Below are 18,708 nucleotides of genomic sequence, written 5' to 3' on the forward strand. Positions count from 1 at the left end.
GGCTCAGGGCATGATCCCGGTGTTCTGGGATCGAGCCCCACATCAGGCTCCTCTGCTGGGAGCCTGCTTCTTCCTCTCCCACTCCCCTGCTTGTGTTCCCTCTCTCGCTGACTGTCTCTCTCTGTCAAATAAATAAATAAAATCTTTAAAAAAAAAAAAAACAGAAAGAAGAGGCCACCGGGAGGCACGTCTCAGGTATGCTTGCATTGGCCTTGCTCCCTTGAAGGGAAAAGTAGGGTAGACTGGTAGGCAAAAGAAAAGAAATCTTTTCCATCTACACCTTAGATTCCAATTCTCGCAGGAATGCAGACTTCGTCTTACCACTGACGCTGTAAAGTCAAGCTCAAGAACCATTTTCACCTTAACCCAGAGCAAGGGGAGAACTTTGAGTGTACCCCATGAATCAGCATGCCTCGGCACACAAAAGGGACACTGACAGTTTGCATCAAGTTTATAGATCCGTAAACCCACAGTAAATACCAGACTCCTATAAAGTTAGAAGTTAGTAACAAAAATGCAAAGGCAACAGGAAGAATAATCCCCATAATCTCTCAGAGCTCAAAGACAGAACTTAAATGGCTAACAGACATACCACTAACTGAATGACCACCATTCTTGCAACATTTCATCAGTCACTAAACAAATATCTATCTGTGGGCAAGACTAGGAATGAAATGATCATCACGACAGATGCAGGCTCTGCTTTTGTGAAGCTTACAGTCTAGCAGGAGCCATTAAACACATAATTACAATTATTTTGTGAATTACAAGTGTAAAGAGGGCATGAAAGAGAAGTCAAGGGGCGCCTGGGTCGCTCAGTGGTTAAGTGTCTGCCTTCAGCTCAGGTCATGATCCCGGGATCCTGGGGTCGAGCCCCGCATCAGGCTTCCTGCTCAGTGGGAAGCCTGCTTCTCCCTCTCCCACCCCCTCTACTTGTGCTCCCTCTCTCACTGTCTGTTAAATGGATAAATAAAATTGAAAGAAAGAAAGAAAGAAAGAAAGAAAGAAAGAAAGAAAGAAAGAAAGGGAGAGGAAAAGAAAAGAAGAGAAGAGAAGAAGAAAAAGAAAAGTCAAGTCAACATATGGGAACAGAAGACCCAACCTAGGAACTGGAACCACCCCCCCAGAAACAGCATTTAAGCTAAGGCCTAAAGGTTGAGTAGGAATTGCTCAGGCAGGGAGCCTGTCCATCATTATTGAGTACTTCCTACATGTCCTGCTACCGTATCAGGCATTGGGGTTAGAGAGATGAATTATCAAGTGTCTTTCCTCAAAGAACTCACAGTCTATTGGGGGTAAATAGGCTTCTATCTTGGGGCGCCTGGGTGGCTCAGTTGTTAAGCGTCTGCCTTCGGCTCAGGGCGTGATCCCAGAGTCCTGGGATCGAGCCCCACACCAGGCTCATCCGCTAGGAGCCTGCTTCTTCCTCTCCTACTCCCCCTGCTTGTGTTCCCTCTCTCGCTGGCTGTCTCTCTCTGTCAAATAAATAAATAAAATCTTTAAAAAAAAAATAGGCTTCTATCTTATCCGCTGCTGGAAATGATGGGGTCTCTTTATTGCCATGTAACATTAAATAGTCATTTTAAAAATGTTCTGATACTCAGAAAAATTCAACCAAAAATCTTCCTAATTGCAACATGTTCTAAGTGCAGAAAATTTCTCCAATAATTTTAAAAAACAGATGACACTGAGAAATTGTCCAATTCTGTGGAGCGCCGGGGGCTTCCTGAAGACAACAAGGTGTGTTGTATGTGGATATGCAAGCCCCAGAAGGAAACTTGCCGCAGGCACAGGACAACCCAACCATCTCAAAGAGAGTTTAAATGAAGGACTGAATAAAGAGGAGTGAGGCTGGATGTTAAACCTTGGCGAGCTGTAAAACACTGTTTTGTGGTCAATAACGTTAATGATCATAATACTGTAAATAAGAACATTGGTAAGGATAACCAAGCGCACTGGCAAATCTCTATGTGGACTTAACACATTCAATTCTGTGGGTAAAAACTATCATTGTCCCCATTTTATGGATGAGAAAACTAGGGATTAGAGAAGAGAAGACAAGAAATGTCTGGGGGGCTTGAGTGGGACAAGTGGCTGGATTCACTGCACAAGGGGCTTGGACTTTAAGCCATAAAAGGATAAGAGACAAGGTCCTAGGCCTGTGCGAAAAGAGATGATGGATAGAAGATAGATAGGTAGGGGCGCCTGGGTGGCACAGCGGTTAAGCGTCTGCCTTCGGCTCAGGGCGTGATTCTGGCGTTCTGGGATCGAGCCCCACATCAGGCTCCTCCGCTGTGGGCCTGCTTCTTCCTCTCCCACTCCCCCTGCTTGTGTTCCCTCTCTCGCTGGCTGTCTCTATCTCTGTCGAATAAATAAATAAAATCTTTTAAAAAAAAAAAAAGAAGATAGATAGGTAGGTAGGTAGATAGATAGACAGATAGATAGATAGAAGTCCACCCACTGGGACAGGAAGACCACAAAGATATCTAACAACACCTCTTGGGCTGTGTGGAGAATGTATATTCATGGCTCTTCCATCACAAGAGTTTGGGGTTCTAATATACATGAACTAAGTTGTCCAAGAAGCTCCAAGGTGAGAATTTAATATAAGAAATTATCCTAAGCAAGTGGTATCTCCTAGGGCACCTGGTAGGAACAAATGGAAGGGCGGACCCTTAACCTGAACTGTTCCTGAATCCTAGAAATAAAGCCTTTCTGAAAATTAGTCCACAAGCCGAATTTACAACACAAAAGGAAAAAGATCCAGCATGAATCAAAGTCAGCAGTCATATTACATGATAGGAAAGATCGCCAAGGCCTTCAACTAATAGAACAACCAGATGAAGACTATAAAATAAATGTTTAAATTAATTGAAGACGTAAGGGAAGGAATAAAAACATAAGAAAAAAATCAAGACACTAGCAACAAAGACCATTCATATGGGGGGAAAAACCTCTAGAAAATAAAAATAAAATCATTGAAAAGGAAATCTTGTTCAATTGGCTATTAGCAGATAAGCACACCTTGAAAGACTTAGTGAGTAAAAAGACAAAGCTGCAAAAATGTAACATAAGAGATAAAGAGAAGAAGGGGGGGGGGTGCGTGGGTGGTGCAGTCGTTAGGCGTCTGCCTTCAGCTCAGGGCGTGATCCCAGCGTTCTGGGATCGAGCCCCACGTCAGGCTTCTCTGCTGGGAGCCTGCTTCTTCCTCTCCCACTCCCCCTGCTTGTGTTCCCTCTCTCACTGGCTGTCTCTGTCAAATAAATAAATAAAATCTTTAAAAAAAAAAGAGAGAGAGAAGAAAATATCTAAGAGGCCAGTAGGTAAAGAAGAATGAATGAGAAAATCCAACCTATATCTGGTAAGAGTTCCAGAAGGAGTGAATAAAGAAGATAAAAGGAGACACTATTTTTTTTTAAAGACTTATTTATTTATTTATTTATTTATTTATTTATTTATTTGAGAGAGAGAGAGAGAGCAGGTATGCATGCAGGGGGTAGGGGCAGAGGGAGAAGGAGAAAGAAACTCAAGCAGACTCCAAGCTACACGGGCCTCGACCTCAGACACTTAACCGACGGCACCACTCAGGCACCCCAATAAAAAGGAGACATTATTCAAAGACAAATTCAGATTCAGAATCAGGAAACAGCAAATCCTAAGCGCAGTCAGCAAAGCTAAGTTCATACCAAATGCATTGTGCTGAAAGTCCAGGACACCAAAGCCAATGCAGAGCTCTAGCAACCAGACAGAAGCACAGGCAGGATATGCCTGAAGAGGAGCAGGAATCACGAGACTAACAGCAGACCTCTCAATGGCATCACTCGAAGCTAACACAAGGGCCTGCCAGCTTGAAAGTACCAAGAGAAAATAGAATTTCAACAGAATCATTTATGAGTATGACCAAAATAAAAATATGTTCAGATAAGCAAAAGAGTGTATTAGCCTCTGAAAAATTGATCACTGAAATAACTATGAAAGGATGCACTTTCAAAAGGGGATGGAACCTAGAAGTAAGGAACTGGGGAGATGAAGACATAGAAAACAAAAGAACTGGGAGCGCCTGGCTGGCTCTGTCAATGGAGCATGTGACTCTTGATCTCGGGGACTTGAGCTCAAGCACCACGTGGGATGTAGAGCTTACTTTAAAAAATTAAAAAAACAAAGAAAACAAAAGAACTGGTAAACATCTTGGTAAATCCAAATAAATATTCATGGACTCTATAAAATCATGATACTGGCTGATGCTGGCAGGACCATAGTGGGAATTTGGAATTAAAGCATCCAGGTCCTTGTGTGGTTAAGAATAAGCATACGGATCAACTGTAGATTGGTTTAGACTCGATGTCCGCTTTACGTGTTCCATTTTTTAGGAAATCCATTAGACAGAGAGTGAGAATTACACTGAGTGGTGGGAGTCGTGCAGAAAATAACTAAATAAGCCAGGAAAAGGAGAATAGGAGTAATGAGGAGAGAAAAGTAACTGGTGGAGGGCAAAAAGAGGGAATAAAGAAAACTCAATCCAACAGAAAGCAGGAACAGAACTTTTTTAAGCATTAAAATAATCAGGGTAAATAATAGAAAGTAAATAGCTAGAAATAAACCTAAAATTATCAATAAATACAAGTAGACTAGACATACCAATCAAAAGACAAATACATCTGATTGGATGTTTTTTAAATTACAAGATACTCACCTAAAATATAAAGACAACAAAAGTTTAAAAGTATAGAGAACTTATGCACAGAAACCCCAGGTAGAGTTATATTAGTATCAGACAATTTTGTAAGTAAAAGCATTAAGGATTGAAGAAGACTCTCACGTAATATTAAGGGCACAATTCACGAGGAAGAAAGAACAACTGCAACCTTGTACTCACCTTATGAACATAATATTAAATGTACTTAAAGCAAAAAAAAAAATGACAGAACTACAAGGAAAAATAGATAAATCTTCAAATTTTTTCTCAGTGATTATGCAGACAAAGAAAATGAGGAAAGATACAGATCCGGACAACATAATCAACAAGGCTGACCTGGTGAACATCATAGAGACTCCCGAAGCTTGACAGTACACAACCCTTTCAAGCACACGGGCACCAGTTACAAAAACGGACCCTTCACTGGTCCCAAAGCAGGTTTCAACGAATTCCAAAGAATCAGTAGAATGCAGATCACAACGCAAAAAAATGAGAGATCAGTAACTAAGAGATAACTTAACTGCATATATATTTGGGACTTCAAAGTTGTACTTTTAATTACCGTAAGAGGAATAGCAGATATTTTTTAAGACTTACTCTCAAAGGAGAAATAATTCTGAAAACAGAAAATATTTAGAACTAAATGAAAATGAAAAATACTGTATTTCAAACCCTGCGGGGAGGAATTCAAGAAATCATTTAAAGGACATTTTATAGCTGTAAATGCATCTCATAGAAAGTGGATTTAACATTAATGAGCTGAGCATCAGCGTTAAGAAGGTAGAAAAAGAACAGAATAAATCCAAAGCCTAGAGAGGGAAAGAAGTAATAAAATTAGAGCAGTCAGTGAAATACAAAACAAACTTACAACAAAATCTCCTTCTTTTTAAAGAAAACAAGGCGATAATATTCAGAAAGGCAAGGTGAGGCGCTGGTAGAAAGTGCGAGCTCTGGAGGTGTCTGGTTTGCGTCCCCACTCTGCCACTTCCCAGTTGCATGGCCTTGGGACGTGACTTGTGGTTGCATGGGTGGAGTCACAGCCTAAAGCCTGGACTACCCGCCAGACCCCAGTGCCCTTGCACTGATTGGTTATCCTCACAACAGGACTTCCAAGTTGTATACTCTGATGGGAGAAGCTTCCTCCCATAAAGAAACGGGGTATTACTGCCCCCATTGAACAGATGGAAAAACTGAAGTTTGGAGAATTTATGTAAGTCTCCCTCAAGTCATGTAATATAAAGCATTGGAGCTGATTCAAGACCAGATCTTTCTGACTCCAAAGTCTGCCCTCCTAACCACTATGCTCATCTATAAGACAAAAGGACTACCCCTATGGCCCATTCAGCAAAGCCACGCTCAGGAGAGCTACTTCCTTTATATACCCAACCCCAGGGACAATGTCTTTTTAAGGTAAAATGTAAAACAGAAGGGGTAAATGCATAGAAGTCCCTTGCTCAGGTATAGACGTTCCTGTTCTTACCAACGGCAACCCAGCAGTCAAGATCATGGGCTTTGGAGTTAGAAATAATAAGAATACTTGCTAATATTTATTAAACGCTATGTGCCAAGCATAACACTTAGCTCTTTGCATCTTCACAACCTCCCTTCCCCCAGGTTCTGTTATTGTCCCATAACAAAGATTAAGAACCTCGAGTGCAGAGAAGTTAACCTCACGCAGCTATAAATTGGCAGAGGCAGGATTCCGACCCTGTCCCCCTAACACGGAGCTTACATTCGTATCCACACCGTACTCCTGGAACCCAACTTCCTCATCCACGGATCGGGGGTGACAATGTCCACCCCACCCACAAACTGTGAAGAGGAACTGAGGCAAGTAAGGGGAACCACCAGCACGGTATCCGGCGTGACGGCAGTAACGGTGGTGACAGCCTATACTCAAGGCACAGGCCTAAAAGGATGTTACCATTCCTGATTGCTCCAGAAAAACTGAATGCATAAAAGCCACAAAAAGTAGTCTCTCCTTCTAGTTCATCTCACAAATCTTCAAGAGGACAGATCATCTGTGCTCTATGTGAAAGCTTATTTTCAAAATCAAAATCATAGCATTTCCCATTATATAAAGACATAAAGAAAAGTATTTAAAAGAACCTGACAAATAAAACTGTAGAGAAGGGGGGGAAGGCTCACATCACCCAATGCAGTAAGTCTGGCCTTCAACTTAATTTTCCAGAATTCTTGAAATATCAGTGATGGCAGCATAAAAGACCAATTAATCATGTTGTTTGTTCTCTGTGTGTGAGTCACCGTTGCCATCTACAGTTAAAGACGGGGCGTGCAGTGGTGCCAGATAGCTAATTCTACAAGCAGTCCTAGAGCTGGGGATGCTCAAAAACGCGCTTGCTCAGTGAGTCCAGAAAAGGAAGACGCTACCTGCAGAAGCAGCTCTTTCTCAACCACCTCTTCCGTCTTGCCGATGAGGCGCTTCTGCAGGGTGTGAATCTTCTGTATCAGCTCAAAGGTACTGGGGTCACTGGCCTGTTCAAAGGGAACAAAATAAAGCAGCTGAGATAGCATCAGTTCAAAGCACGGAAGTCTCTTTGTAAAATAATTATTGTCTTACTAAAATGTATTGCAAACCTGCAGACCCCATACAGAGAGAATTAAAACCAAAAAAAAAAAAAAAAGCATAACAGATTGCAATGACCACCAAAAAAGACTGAAGCTAATGTCTTGTCTATTAGCTCTAGTTGGCCAATAAATGGAAAACGAAGATGTTTATTCCACCAGGGGGAACAGTGATAATACTAATAATAACAATAATGATAGCGACTATGCATACTTGATTCTTTGCCACCATCCCGACACCATGCTAAGTGCTTTTCATACAATATCAAATTTTAGGCACACGACAGTCCTAAGAGACAGTCTTCCCCTTTTACGGAGAAGGCAACTAAGGCTCAGAGGAGTAAGTCGTCCACCCACACTGGTAAGGGTCAGAGCTGGATTCAAGCCCAGAATGCCTGGCTCCGAGGCCTGCGGTTCTTCATTACTATGCTCTGAGGCTTTTCCTCCTATGCCCTCTGTTTCCGAATGAATGAGACAGGCTTCCCTAATTTATTCAAACTCAGGATTCTCCTTTGGTAATTGCCAACAAGAAGATTCATTATAGCCTATGATGGGGAAGGTTCCTAGGATACGGACTTCTGCTAATAATTGGCAGCAAAACACGACCATGGCATTTAGCTCTCAGATGGGGTTATCAATCCGTAAAGCTTTGAGGCACCTTCAGGAACTCTGCGTACAATTCAAACAAACGCTACAGTTATAAATTGATAATCTGTCCTCTCGACTTTGAGCCAAAGTTCTGCTTTCAACTGTACTGACATTTTGAATTAATCTAGCAGCTAAATATTTTCATCTGCTTCCCCAATATTTTCTAATTTTTAAATAGAAATTGACACGGAATTGGAAACTTTAAAGATCTGCTTGAAAACACATGGAATAAACTAATACGACAGTAAATGAATTTTAAGTCTTCAGCTCTACTTCCCCAGACACATCCATATTATTGTTAGTTTAGTAAATGACACCACTCTTGGCATTTAAAGAGAAATAAATGAGGGTCGAAACTGGGGAGAGAAAACATTTCACTGACTTTGACTTTGCTTAAGAAACACTAAGCAGCGCCAACCGATGTTCACATACAGGGACTAGAGCTGACATACATTCATCTGGCAAGACTGGACTTTCTTAAAATTCAGGCCTCGTGTTTACATAACAATTTATAATGCATTATCCTTAATGCTTTCTTCATTAAAAAGGAAAAATAGAAATGAAAACCAAAAGCTGACTTGGCTGATGGTTCCTTCTTATGTCATATATTTTATCCTCCCCAAACCCTAATTGTTGGTGTAGTCGAAGCCCCTCCTGGCACCCACAAGGCTGGCTATAACTCGGACAGATGACCTTCTTTTCCTTGAATAAGCAGAGCTTGTCTTTAACTGTTATCTGCAGGGCTGATGGTAATGTCTATCAGGAAGTCATAAAATAAAATATGAGGTTTGTTATCCATCACCTACCAGTGAGATGTTGGCTGTGTCCCCAGATCCTAAGAGAAGGGGTTTGGCTACACAATGCTAGTCCTTTGGGAAAAAAAAAAAAAAAAAGCTAGCTGACAAGAGCCTTGTTTGCTTTGGCAAAGAATGCAAAGACCAGCTGAAAGTAGGTATAGATGCCAGTGGCTGAAGGCAATCAACAATCTGAGACAGGCAGCCTCAGGATAACTGGTTGACCAGAAACTACCTACCAGGAAAAATGTCAATTGATGAGGCTAGTTTGAAGCTCACCCTGGGTCTTCTTTAAACAGAAGGGATTTTGTCCAAGACTTTTTAAACAAAACCCAAGTAAACCATCTGGTTTTGAAACAACCCAATTTACATTTGATCCAGACTTACATTCTAGGTGACAATTTGCATAGCATTAAATACAACTGAGCTTCTTCCTGTGCTTTAGGTAGGAGATCGTGTGGGGTAGGAGGAGAGATCTGGGGAGGAGAGGAAGGCTCTGCCAGCTGTACCTCAAGCTTCCTCCATCTGTGCACATTCATGGGGTTCTCCAGTTCCTCCTCGAGGGCGCGACATCGTGTCCTCTCCTTCAAGAATTCTCGTTGCATGTGGAAAAGCTCCTGCCTGAATAAGACAAACTTACTAAGAAATTCTCCACCGATTTGAAAATCATGTCTTTGTGTGGCTACAGACCCACTACATCTTACATAAAAAGTTGGCATTAGGGAGACTTCTGTGAACACAGACCAGTCTTCCATCTGGGCCAGACCCAGATGTTACCAAGCCTTTTGCAGAGCGCAAACTTCAGCGTTAGCTTTAATGAAAGTACCAGAGCTTCCGAATCATGGTTCTGAATACCCAAAGAGTTTACAAGTATATGGAAAGAATAGGGAGGAAGCGAATTATAAGAATTTCAATATACTCTTCAATGCTTCTAAATATCTCTATATAAAGAACAATCTATCTTTTATGTTCTACCACAAAAGATGGCACCTGTAGGACACTGAGGCTTTGGTGATAACCTGACACCAATTAGGGCAGTGCTGTTCCCCCTGACTGTGCATTGGAATCACCTGGGGAGCCGTGCGACCCACCTTTGCCTGCACCCGATCCCCGCAGGGATTCTGCCTTAAATGGTCAAGCACATTACCTGGCTTTCGTGGATTGCGAAGTCCTCCTGGTAATTCTAATGTGCAGCCAAGATTGAGAAAGACCGAGTTAGAAGCGATATTTTATTTGATGTTCCACAACTAAGTACACAGGTGGCTGCACAAGTTCTGAAGACCTAGCTCTGGCTTAAACCTACCGCCCCAGTCTGCCGGAATCTCTGGTTAAACCAGTCGGCCCTGCACTACAGCCGTTCACAGGACCCGAAGCTGGCCGCCACCCTACGGAACAAGGTGCTTTGCTGGGGGGCAGAGAAGAGGCAAACACTCACGTCGACGTGGGCAATAAGGATATTATTATCTGTCCTCGTCTGCTGTGGGTGTGCAGATTACTAATACCAAACCATCTCTTTAACTTAATTGCTTCATTTAAACCAATAATACAACTTCCCCTCATTAGCAAGACAAACCATTAGAATTAACTGCATGATGTTCACTCGACAGGGAGCTCAGCACAAGCTGCTTAGAATTAAAAGCATATTTTTAACACTTCAATTTTCTAGAGTGTCGGCAGAAGAGGAGAGCGGGAGGGAGAGTTAGCTACTGTTATTGACAGCTTATTTTGTTCTAGACTCTGCGCTAGGCACATTGTGTTTGTTTTCATGCTTAACTACAAGTCTAAAGCTCAGAGAAGTGAAGTGATTTGCCCAAGGTCACACAGCTTGTGGGTGGCAAGGCTGAGAATGAAATTCATGCCAGCTTGCCTCCAATTTCTTTAGTAAGGTGTCTTTCCACTGAAGAGAAAAATAAAATCGATTATCCACAAACCAGCAATACTAACTAGGAATAGGTAGAATTTGGTCCTTTGTGTATATAATAAAAATAACTCCTGGCTGGCAAGTTTAGCGATGATCTTCGAGATCATTCAAAAACGACTTAGAATGAATCTATTTGTCTTTGAAATGTCAGTGGTGGTACCTCTAGATAGTAAAGTTATGAGTGATTTTTTTAATCCCTTCTTTATATTTTTTCTGCATTTCCCACATTTTCTACAGTCTACAGTGAGTTTGTACTACTTTCATCATCTGAAATACGAGCGACTCTAAAAAAAATAAAAAGTATTGATCCAGCCTTGATAGTGGCAACTTCTCTTGCTATTCCTGAATATATTCACTGCATCTAAATATCAAAACTATCTTCTAATCCAATTCATTTAAGAAGCAGATGCAGACCGTGTCCTTGTCCCCAGGTGGTCAAGGATACCGTTCATCTACAAGTCCGTGGGGAATAAGGACAGCTACAGGGACAACACCAGGCCTCTTATTTGGTTTCCTGCAATTGCCTGTATAAAACATGGTGAGGTTTTCCCAAAGGGGAAGTAGATCTTGTATAATGCAAGATTTAAAGCCAGAAGAAGGCCCACTAAGCTAAAGTGAAAGCTGCAGAAGATAAATCAAGAGTGAGATATAAAATTTGGCTGCCTTCTAAGGAAACAGAGTTTTCAAATAGTGATAAAATTAAATTTTTTCCCTTCTTTTCATTCTGTATATAATTCCAAGAAGAAGATGTGCAAATGTTACCAGGATTAAATTTAAATATTGCTGCTTGATAACACTGCATGCTGCCTTCTTAAAGAAATTCTAAAAAGCTCATTGGGGGAAATGATTTTCTGGATTGTAACTAGGTTGTATCTGTGATTTGTCTTGAAATTTCTTTTTTAAAAGCCAGAATACGTTTCTAGAAAATCTTTTTGCACTCACTTATATTCCCTTGAGAGGAGACTAGTTCACTTTTTTGGTGACATAGAATGGGCATAATGTAGATTCTGAATTATGGAAAAGTTCTCATTATTTGCTTATAATTCCATCATATAAAAAAATTAATTTATATAACTTGATAAAGACCTTCCACGACCAACAAGCAATGAACATAAGGTCATTTCAGGAGTTCCCCCCAGACCGTGGTGCCCTCACCTCTGAAGGGTCTCTTATTACCTGAGTTCATCAACATTAGCCACACTCCTGGCAAGAATCCCCTTCTCTCTGCGAAGTTTTTTAATCTCAAGTTTGAGAATTCTCATGTCCTCCACCCTCTGGTTGTACTGGCTCTCGCCTTTATTCAGCACGGACTGCTGGATCTTGATCTTCTCATAGAGCAAAGCCAGCTCGTCATTGCGCCGGACAAGCTGAGACCCGAGGATATCTCTCTCACTGGTGACCTAGAAAGACAGGGAAAGGCATGGCCGTCAGGGAAACAAAAAGTCTCATTTTCGTTATGGCAGCCTCTTTCATCCCATCAAAGATCTCTCAAATGTCCATGTGTGCTAGGCGTCCAGTGGGCAGGGCACTGGAAAGATCCTGCTAGACAGTCAACACAGCTCCTCCCATGTGTTTGCAGTCCCATGGGAAAGAGAAAAGTGCAACAAATCATCCATCATCATCATCATCATCCCATATTTCTTGGCCTGTGGGTGTTTTTTTGTTTGTTTTCCCAACCCATTCTTTTATAAATGTTAACATTTGAATGACTTTATGGTGGGCTAGCTCTTGCCAGTTTCCACCACTCCTTACTGTCTTACACTGGCCAATTTCTCTTTTTTTCAACCTGCCAAATCTCTGAAAGCATTTAAGTTTCTAACCCCCTAATTATGCATTTGAGTTTCTAACTCCCGAATTATGTAATTGTTCATTGCAATTACATGTGAGCAATTATACTGTACTAGAATGTAAGCTCCCGGAGAACAGGGGTCTTATTTTCCCATTGGCCAGGGTATCCCCAAGGGCCTAGAGGATAGTAAGGGCTTGTAAATATGACTTGAATAATGAATGACTATTTCACAAGTAATCAACGGAAGATGGCCTTCTACTGCTGTTCTTCCTATAGATTGAATGCAAGAGCTAAGAGAAAAATGAGGATTCATGAAAAGTTGAATCAAACAGCGGCGTCTGCTGATGAGGTCTGCAGGTCTGGTGAGGAGATGGTCCTACCTGGTCCAATTCCTTCTTCTGTCTCAGCCTCTCCCCATCCGCCTCAGCGATGATTCGCAGGAGTTTTCTCTCTTCCGCTTCCTGCTTTTCAATGAAGTGTTTGGTCTCCAGAGCTTGCTGTCTTAGCTTCTGCAGCTCGGCCTAACAAAGAATGAAAGACACCGAGAGATCTCGCTCTGTGGCAGTACCGACTGGACTGCAGGGCCCAGATTCAGACACACAGTTGTTCTTCTTAGACTTCACTCTAATGTTTCGCTTAATGTGGTTTGATCATTCTCACAAGCAAAACAAGCTACACACACACACACACACACACACACACACACACACACACGCATGCACACACAGGCCTGTAAAGAAACAGCAAGGCACATTATAGTGATCATGTTTATTCTATGAGTTGTGCCCTTGAGGGATTTCCATCATTTTTCTATATACATGTAGCAGAGGCTTCATTGGTATTCAGCAGCTCTTCTCTTACCAGCTAAACAAGGTGAGAATTCACAAAGAATAGTGCAGAGGAGGACGTAGGGGTGAGGACAGAGGGGAGGGCCTTTGTATGCACTAGCTCCTGTAATGGTCCTAACACCACCAGCACATCAAACTACAGAGATAAAGCCTGTTGCAAGCAAAAATTAATAAAGATAACAAACAAGTGTCTATCTTATAAAATGTCTTGATGGAACAGAAGAGATGTCATGGTATAGAAAGCTATATAGATCCTGTTCCTCAGATGCTTCCAATCTAGATGAGAAGATGAGATATACAAGTAATTATGTGAACATTAACAAGTCCAGGCAGTGATTTTTCAATATGTTTATTAGCACACAGACAGGGAATTGATGTTGCAGGAGGGCCAGAGGACTATGGTTGTCAGGGAGGTTTCCTAGGAGAGCTCAGATCTTGAGGCTCTTGAGGTTACACGGAATTTGTAAGAGTGATGGGGTCAGGGTGCCACAGACTGGTCAGTTTCAGAAGGAAAATACCTCTCGTCAGAGGACACATTCACTCCAATTCCATGAGTATGTTTGTGACCTACCGTGTCTCAGGCATGATAGCAGGCATTTTGCATAGCTACTCTCACCCTCATTTACAAATACAATGTGTAGGAGACAAAGAAAAGCAAATTCACTGCCCAAGGTCACACAGCCAGTAAGCGGCAGAGTTTAGATTCCAACCCAGATCTTGTGATTCCAAAGCCTGTGCCGTGGCTGCCATCACCAGCCAATCGTTCCAGGTGAAATACAGGAGTAAGACTTGAAAGATTCATCATCCATGAGAAATGACAAATATAACACATCACAGTGTGGAAATGCTATCCACTGTGGAGAAAAGGACATGAGAGTACCCAGGGATGAGATTCTACCTCCTGCCTGCCCAGGGATTAGAGGGAAGAACCAGTGAGAGCCTTGGCAACTGAGAGATATTTCCTAAGAGAACAGGCTTGTGTTGGGGGAAGGCATTAAACAGACCAGCATGCAAACTGTAAAGTACCTGGTGTGTTTACCACACAGCCAAGCAGCCGGTGTGGCTGGATTATTAGAGTGTTGGGTAGGGAATAGCAGGAGGTAAAACCGAGGAGACTGGGAAGGGTTTTGTGTGCCACGGACTGTACAGAGTATGCAATGAGGAGCCACAGAGGTATTCACATTAAAGGAAAGAAGAGTGCGTCTTTGAGGGGTTCCACGCCCAAGCGGAAAGGACAGGTTTTTACCACGGACCAGGTCAGCACCAGAAGAAACAAATGAGAAGAGAGCTCTGATTTCACCCACGGCTGGAAACACAAGGGAGATGACAAGATGACATGGAGGCTCTAATTTTTCAATAGCTTGCAGGTTGGCAAATGACAGTAAAAAAAATAATACATTTTTTTTCCTTCAAGGAAGTATTGGGACACCCCCACCCACCCAAAAAGTTGACCGGGATGATAGAAAACCTCATATTTACAAGTGCCTGTGACCCAACCCAGCTCTAGTTGGGTTGGACTCATGGAGACCAAGAGCCATTAATTCCATAGCTCAAGCATGTCCAAACAGAAGATACTGCATACCTAGTAACAGACATGTAATGTCACAGACTAAATACATCCGGCTACTGTGAAACCAAAGGGTTCTTTAATGACATTTGGTGTGTTCACTCATGAAATACGTTTTGGTTTGGGGATAAGCAAAAGGAAAGGCTTATTGAGAAAAGATCTGGTCTAGTATTTACCACTTCGGGGGATTGCCTGTTGGGAAAGAGAGCAAAGAACCAGTCTTTCTCTTTCTATCATCAGTTAAGGTGACAGTGAAGACAGCCATAAAATACCTCTGTGGCTCATGTTTTCATTAATAAAACTTTTATTTTCCCAGATGTGCAACATTCACTTCCCTGTTCCTAAGTGCCAAGAGCTGATCAGAATCCATCAGCAGAACAAAATAAAACCTCTGTTATATTAAAATGCAATCAACAGCGTGTAAAAGTATCTGTCTGAAATGTAAAACCATTCACGCGTTTGGCATTGCTCTGTGTGTGGGGTTTTTTTTTTTTTTTCATAATATATCAAAATTCTGAGTGGTCTCCTTATGTCATAAATTTATGGGCTGTAAACAAGATGTGGCATTAGACTATGGCAGCAAATGTTAACATCAACAAAATACCTCGAGTCTAATGCATTTAGCAGCTATAAATCTGAGCTGTCTCACCCAGGAGAGACGGTAACTGCTGTGTGCCTGAAAGCCTATCAGGCAATGTTCTAGGTGGGACCTGAGGTGTCCTCATCTCTCAAAGTGTTACCGGTGGTATGAAGTTGTAATACACCCACAGGACACACTCTTTAGTCACTGCCTCCACAATAGTTTTGCGATAGGTGTTTACGGAATATGTATCATCCGATGTGGCAGTGGGTATATATCCTATCTCAAGAACCGTACACACAGGTGTTTCACCCCTGCGTACATGATCCCAACATTCACTGGGTGTCACAGAAACCATCTGTTTACATCTAAGACAAATAGGACCACCTCAAGTTTTCCAGCCCTGAGAATAATTGGGCTTTCGCTCTCTCTCTATGGCAGCTCCCGTCCAGGTCATCCCAGTAAAAGGATAAGGTGCCCTGAAGCCAGTCACTAATGTGATGCTGGGCTCTAGACAGAGAGAATCCGCTACTGAATTATTCACCAGGAATCAAAGTGCTGTCACAATGATGTGGGATGATTTGGAGGTGACGAGGCAGAATCAGGGGCTTGTTAGGACACTCCAAATGAGACGGCTCCGTCAGCACTGATGAAACAAGACTGGGACAGAATGGGCAGATGAACGCACATGCAGTAATATCTAAGGGGACTATTGACATTCTGTCATAACCATAATGTGCTGACAATGTCTAGAATACTGAGGAGTCAGTAGCGCCTGGTAGCAACTAAGAAAGGAAAAGAAACATGGAAGGAGCAAGGCATTTCTTTTGAGGGGGTTGAATGAGAACGAAAATGATCTATTATGGACAACTGTTTGTCATCTTGGAGAAGTAGTAAATTGGGTTGCCCTGTCAAAAGGTGTCCCACGGTCTACCAGACAGGAGGGGACTTGCCCTTCCAGGAGGGCTTATGTGCCCACAGAGCTTTGTAGAATGCAAAAATAATAAGCTAAATGTCTCTTGGAGCAAGGTTACTAGAAAATCTGCCCTTCCCTCCTGGGTTTGCAAACTTCAGATGCATGAAATCCAGAGACCTGTATGAATCGTGACTCAAATGTGAGGCTAAAAAAGTCAAGAGGCTGAAACTCAACATTTGAGCTGTCATATTTTTCTAAAGAATGTCAAACAGGCTTCGTGATAGGCCAGAATTATCCAGTCGAAGCACCACTGCAAGTCACCCTTGGATAACCTCAAATAATAAATCAAGCAGGCATCCTTTTTCTGTTCCTCATTCTTACCTCAATGGGAAATGCCGGGGGGGAAAGTCATCCTGGTTTCATAGGAAGTCCAAAGCAATCATCTTTCTAACACCGATGGCCCCAAGCTCCCCAGACCTAGCTTTCCCCACTTAGAACAGACTGTCTAGGGCAGAAGCACTTTCTACTCATCTCCCACGTTCACCCGCTGCCAGCTCTGCTGGTCCGGGACCAAAAACCAGAGCCCTATTGTCCTTTATTTTCTTTTATTTTGATGCTTCTTTGGAGCTCTATATGCATGATGATGGAGGGCATAATTGAAACAAATATTAACCAAAGTCAAACTCTAGGGAACTAGGAATAGTTGATCTTTTGCCTAGGACATTGCTTTTTCTAAAGCAGAATTTTGTAGAAGGCAGTTAATTCCACCTTGGACCCCATTATGGGGTAATAATCTTTTGAAAAGAACATTAGTCAGGAAGTAAGAGATGAGGATCGATGTCATCCTATAAAAAGAAAGAGATGATGTACCAAATAGAGTTACACTGAAGCCTTGCTAACATGGGTCCATGAGGCCCGGGGGTCAAGCAATGTTTATAATAAGATTCTTCAGATTCATTCAATGATAAATAAACCCATCCCACTACAGGCTCCGGGGTAGACATGCTACCATCTACAAAATTATTCTTTCAAACAAGGAAAACAGGGGCAAAGATGCAGGATATTTTCTAATTTTAAAAAATATATTTATATTTCTTTATATGGATATGAATTTTAATGTACAATTTTTTATTCCTTTTTATCATAAGCTAGAGTGGGGAAATGAAAGTCTCATCAGGTAAATATCAATTATCATGTCCTTTCTGTAAAGGCACTTTTGTTATATTTTAATTTTTCTCAAACCAAATATGCCTTGATTTCATATAGTTGTTTTATTTCCACGAAGACCTATCATTAAGTTGACAAAACCTATTATGAAATTGAGAGGGCATATTTCAATCCAGGGCGTCTTGGAATCAAGGAAATTTGACATTAAAGCTGTCCAACACCAGCTACACATTTTCAAGTTAGGAACTATCTTTGAAACCTAATTATGTGCAGAAACCAAGACACCCTGTCTCTCATTTGCTATAGAGAGTTCCTCCAAGTGGCTCGGAAACGTCCAGGAGCGTTCTGCATATACATGGAAGTGATACTTTCATACTCTTGGTTCCTTTTTAATTCCTGGGTCAAATGGATTAGAAGGGAAATCCATTGGACTGGATAGGAAAAGAAAAATATTAGGTTTAGTGAATGTGTATAAGAAAATGTATTTGTTCGAGGATTTGGAATGGTACAATTATTTGGTATGTATTCTTGGAAAAAGTCTTTATATTAGTAGACATATACTGTTCCAAGTTAGTAGATTTAAAAGGATGTGTCACAGTAATATATATGAAGACAGAGGTGATACGAAAGGGACCGTGGCAAGCCTGCCAGCCCCGGGACTTCCTGGGCACTGCCGACCTGCTCGGTTCTCTCCTGCTGATGTGATGATAGCAGTTGGTGAACTAGGCGCTTATGCACCTGGCCTCCTCCCCCTTCTACCGGGAGCACTGCCCATAAGGAAGCCTGACCCGGCTCCTCGGTTGTCCCTTGTCCCTCGTTCCTTCGGCGAGCACGGAGCCTGCCTCAAGGGGGGCAGACAGAAGACTACTGCTCCATCACTTTTATTCTGAGTTCCGTACCTTCAAAGTCTCCTTCTCCTTTTCTATCCGCTGCTGTTCCAGATGCAGCTTCACAAGCGCTGACTCTTTGGCTGCGATTTCTTCTTTCAGCTGATCTACCTGATGGGTCATAATCTTTAATTTCCTCTTCATTTCCGTTATTTCATCCTAATGAAATGAAAGGAGAAATGTCTGAAAGGGAATTAAATAGACATCACCGTCTGTATAGAAGTTCAACACATATTCAAGAGCTTTTAAGGGAGGTTCTCTCAAAACGATGGTCTCCTGAGCAATAACCACTGGCTATTCCTCTGTGTC

The 18,708-nt window shown here is 41.9% G+C and overlaps 1 protein-coding gene across 1 annotated transcript in view; it reads right to left on the reverse strand.

The window, feature by feature from the left end:
• The window catches only part of CFAP58 (cilia and flagella associated protein 58), a 98,140-nt gene that overhangs the window by 36,941 nt on the left and 42,491 nt on the right, over positions 1–18,708 (reverse strand). Inside the window, exons 12-16 of the mRNA XM_040624327.1 lie at positions 18,412–18,558; positions 12,815–12,955; positions 11,822–12,045; positions 9,234–9,345; positions 7,088–7,192 (exon numbers count right to left, since the gene is read on the reverse strand). Coding sequence (XP_040480261.1) covers positions 7,088–7,192; positions 9,234–9,345; positions 11,822–12,045; positions 12,815–12,955; positions 18,412–18,558 — 729 coding nt within the window. The remainder of the gene's footprint in view (positions 1–7,087; positions 7,193–9,233; positions 9,346–11,821; positions 12,046–12,814; positions 12,956–18,411; positions 18,559–18,708) is intronic.

Source organism: Ursus maritimus, unplaced genomic scaffold (assembly GCF_017311325.1).
Source record: "Ursus maritimus isolate PB19 unplaced genomic scaffold, ASM1731132v1 scaffold_7, whole genome shotgun sequence".
NCBI lineage: Eukaryota > Metazoa > Chordata > Mammalia > Carnivora > Ursidae > Ursus > Ursus maritimus.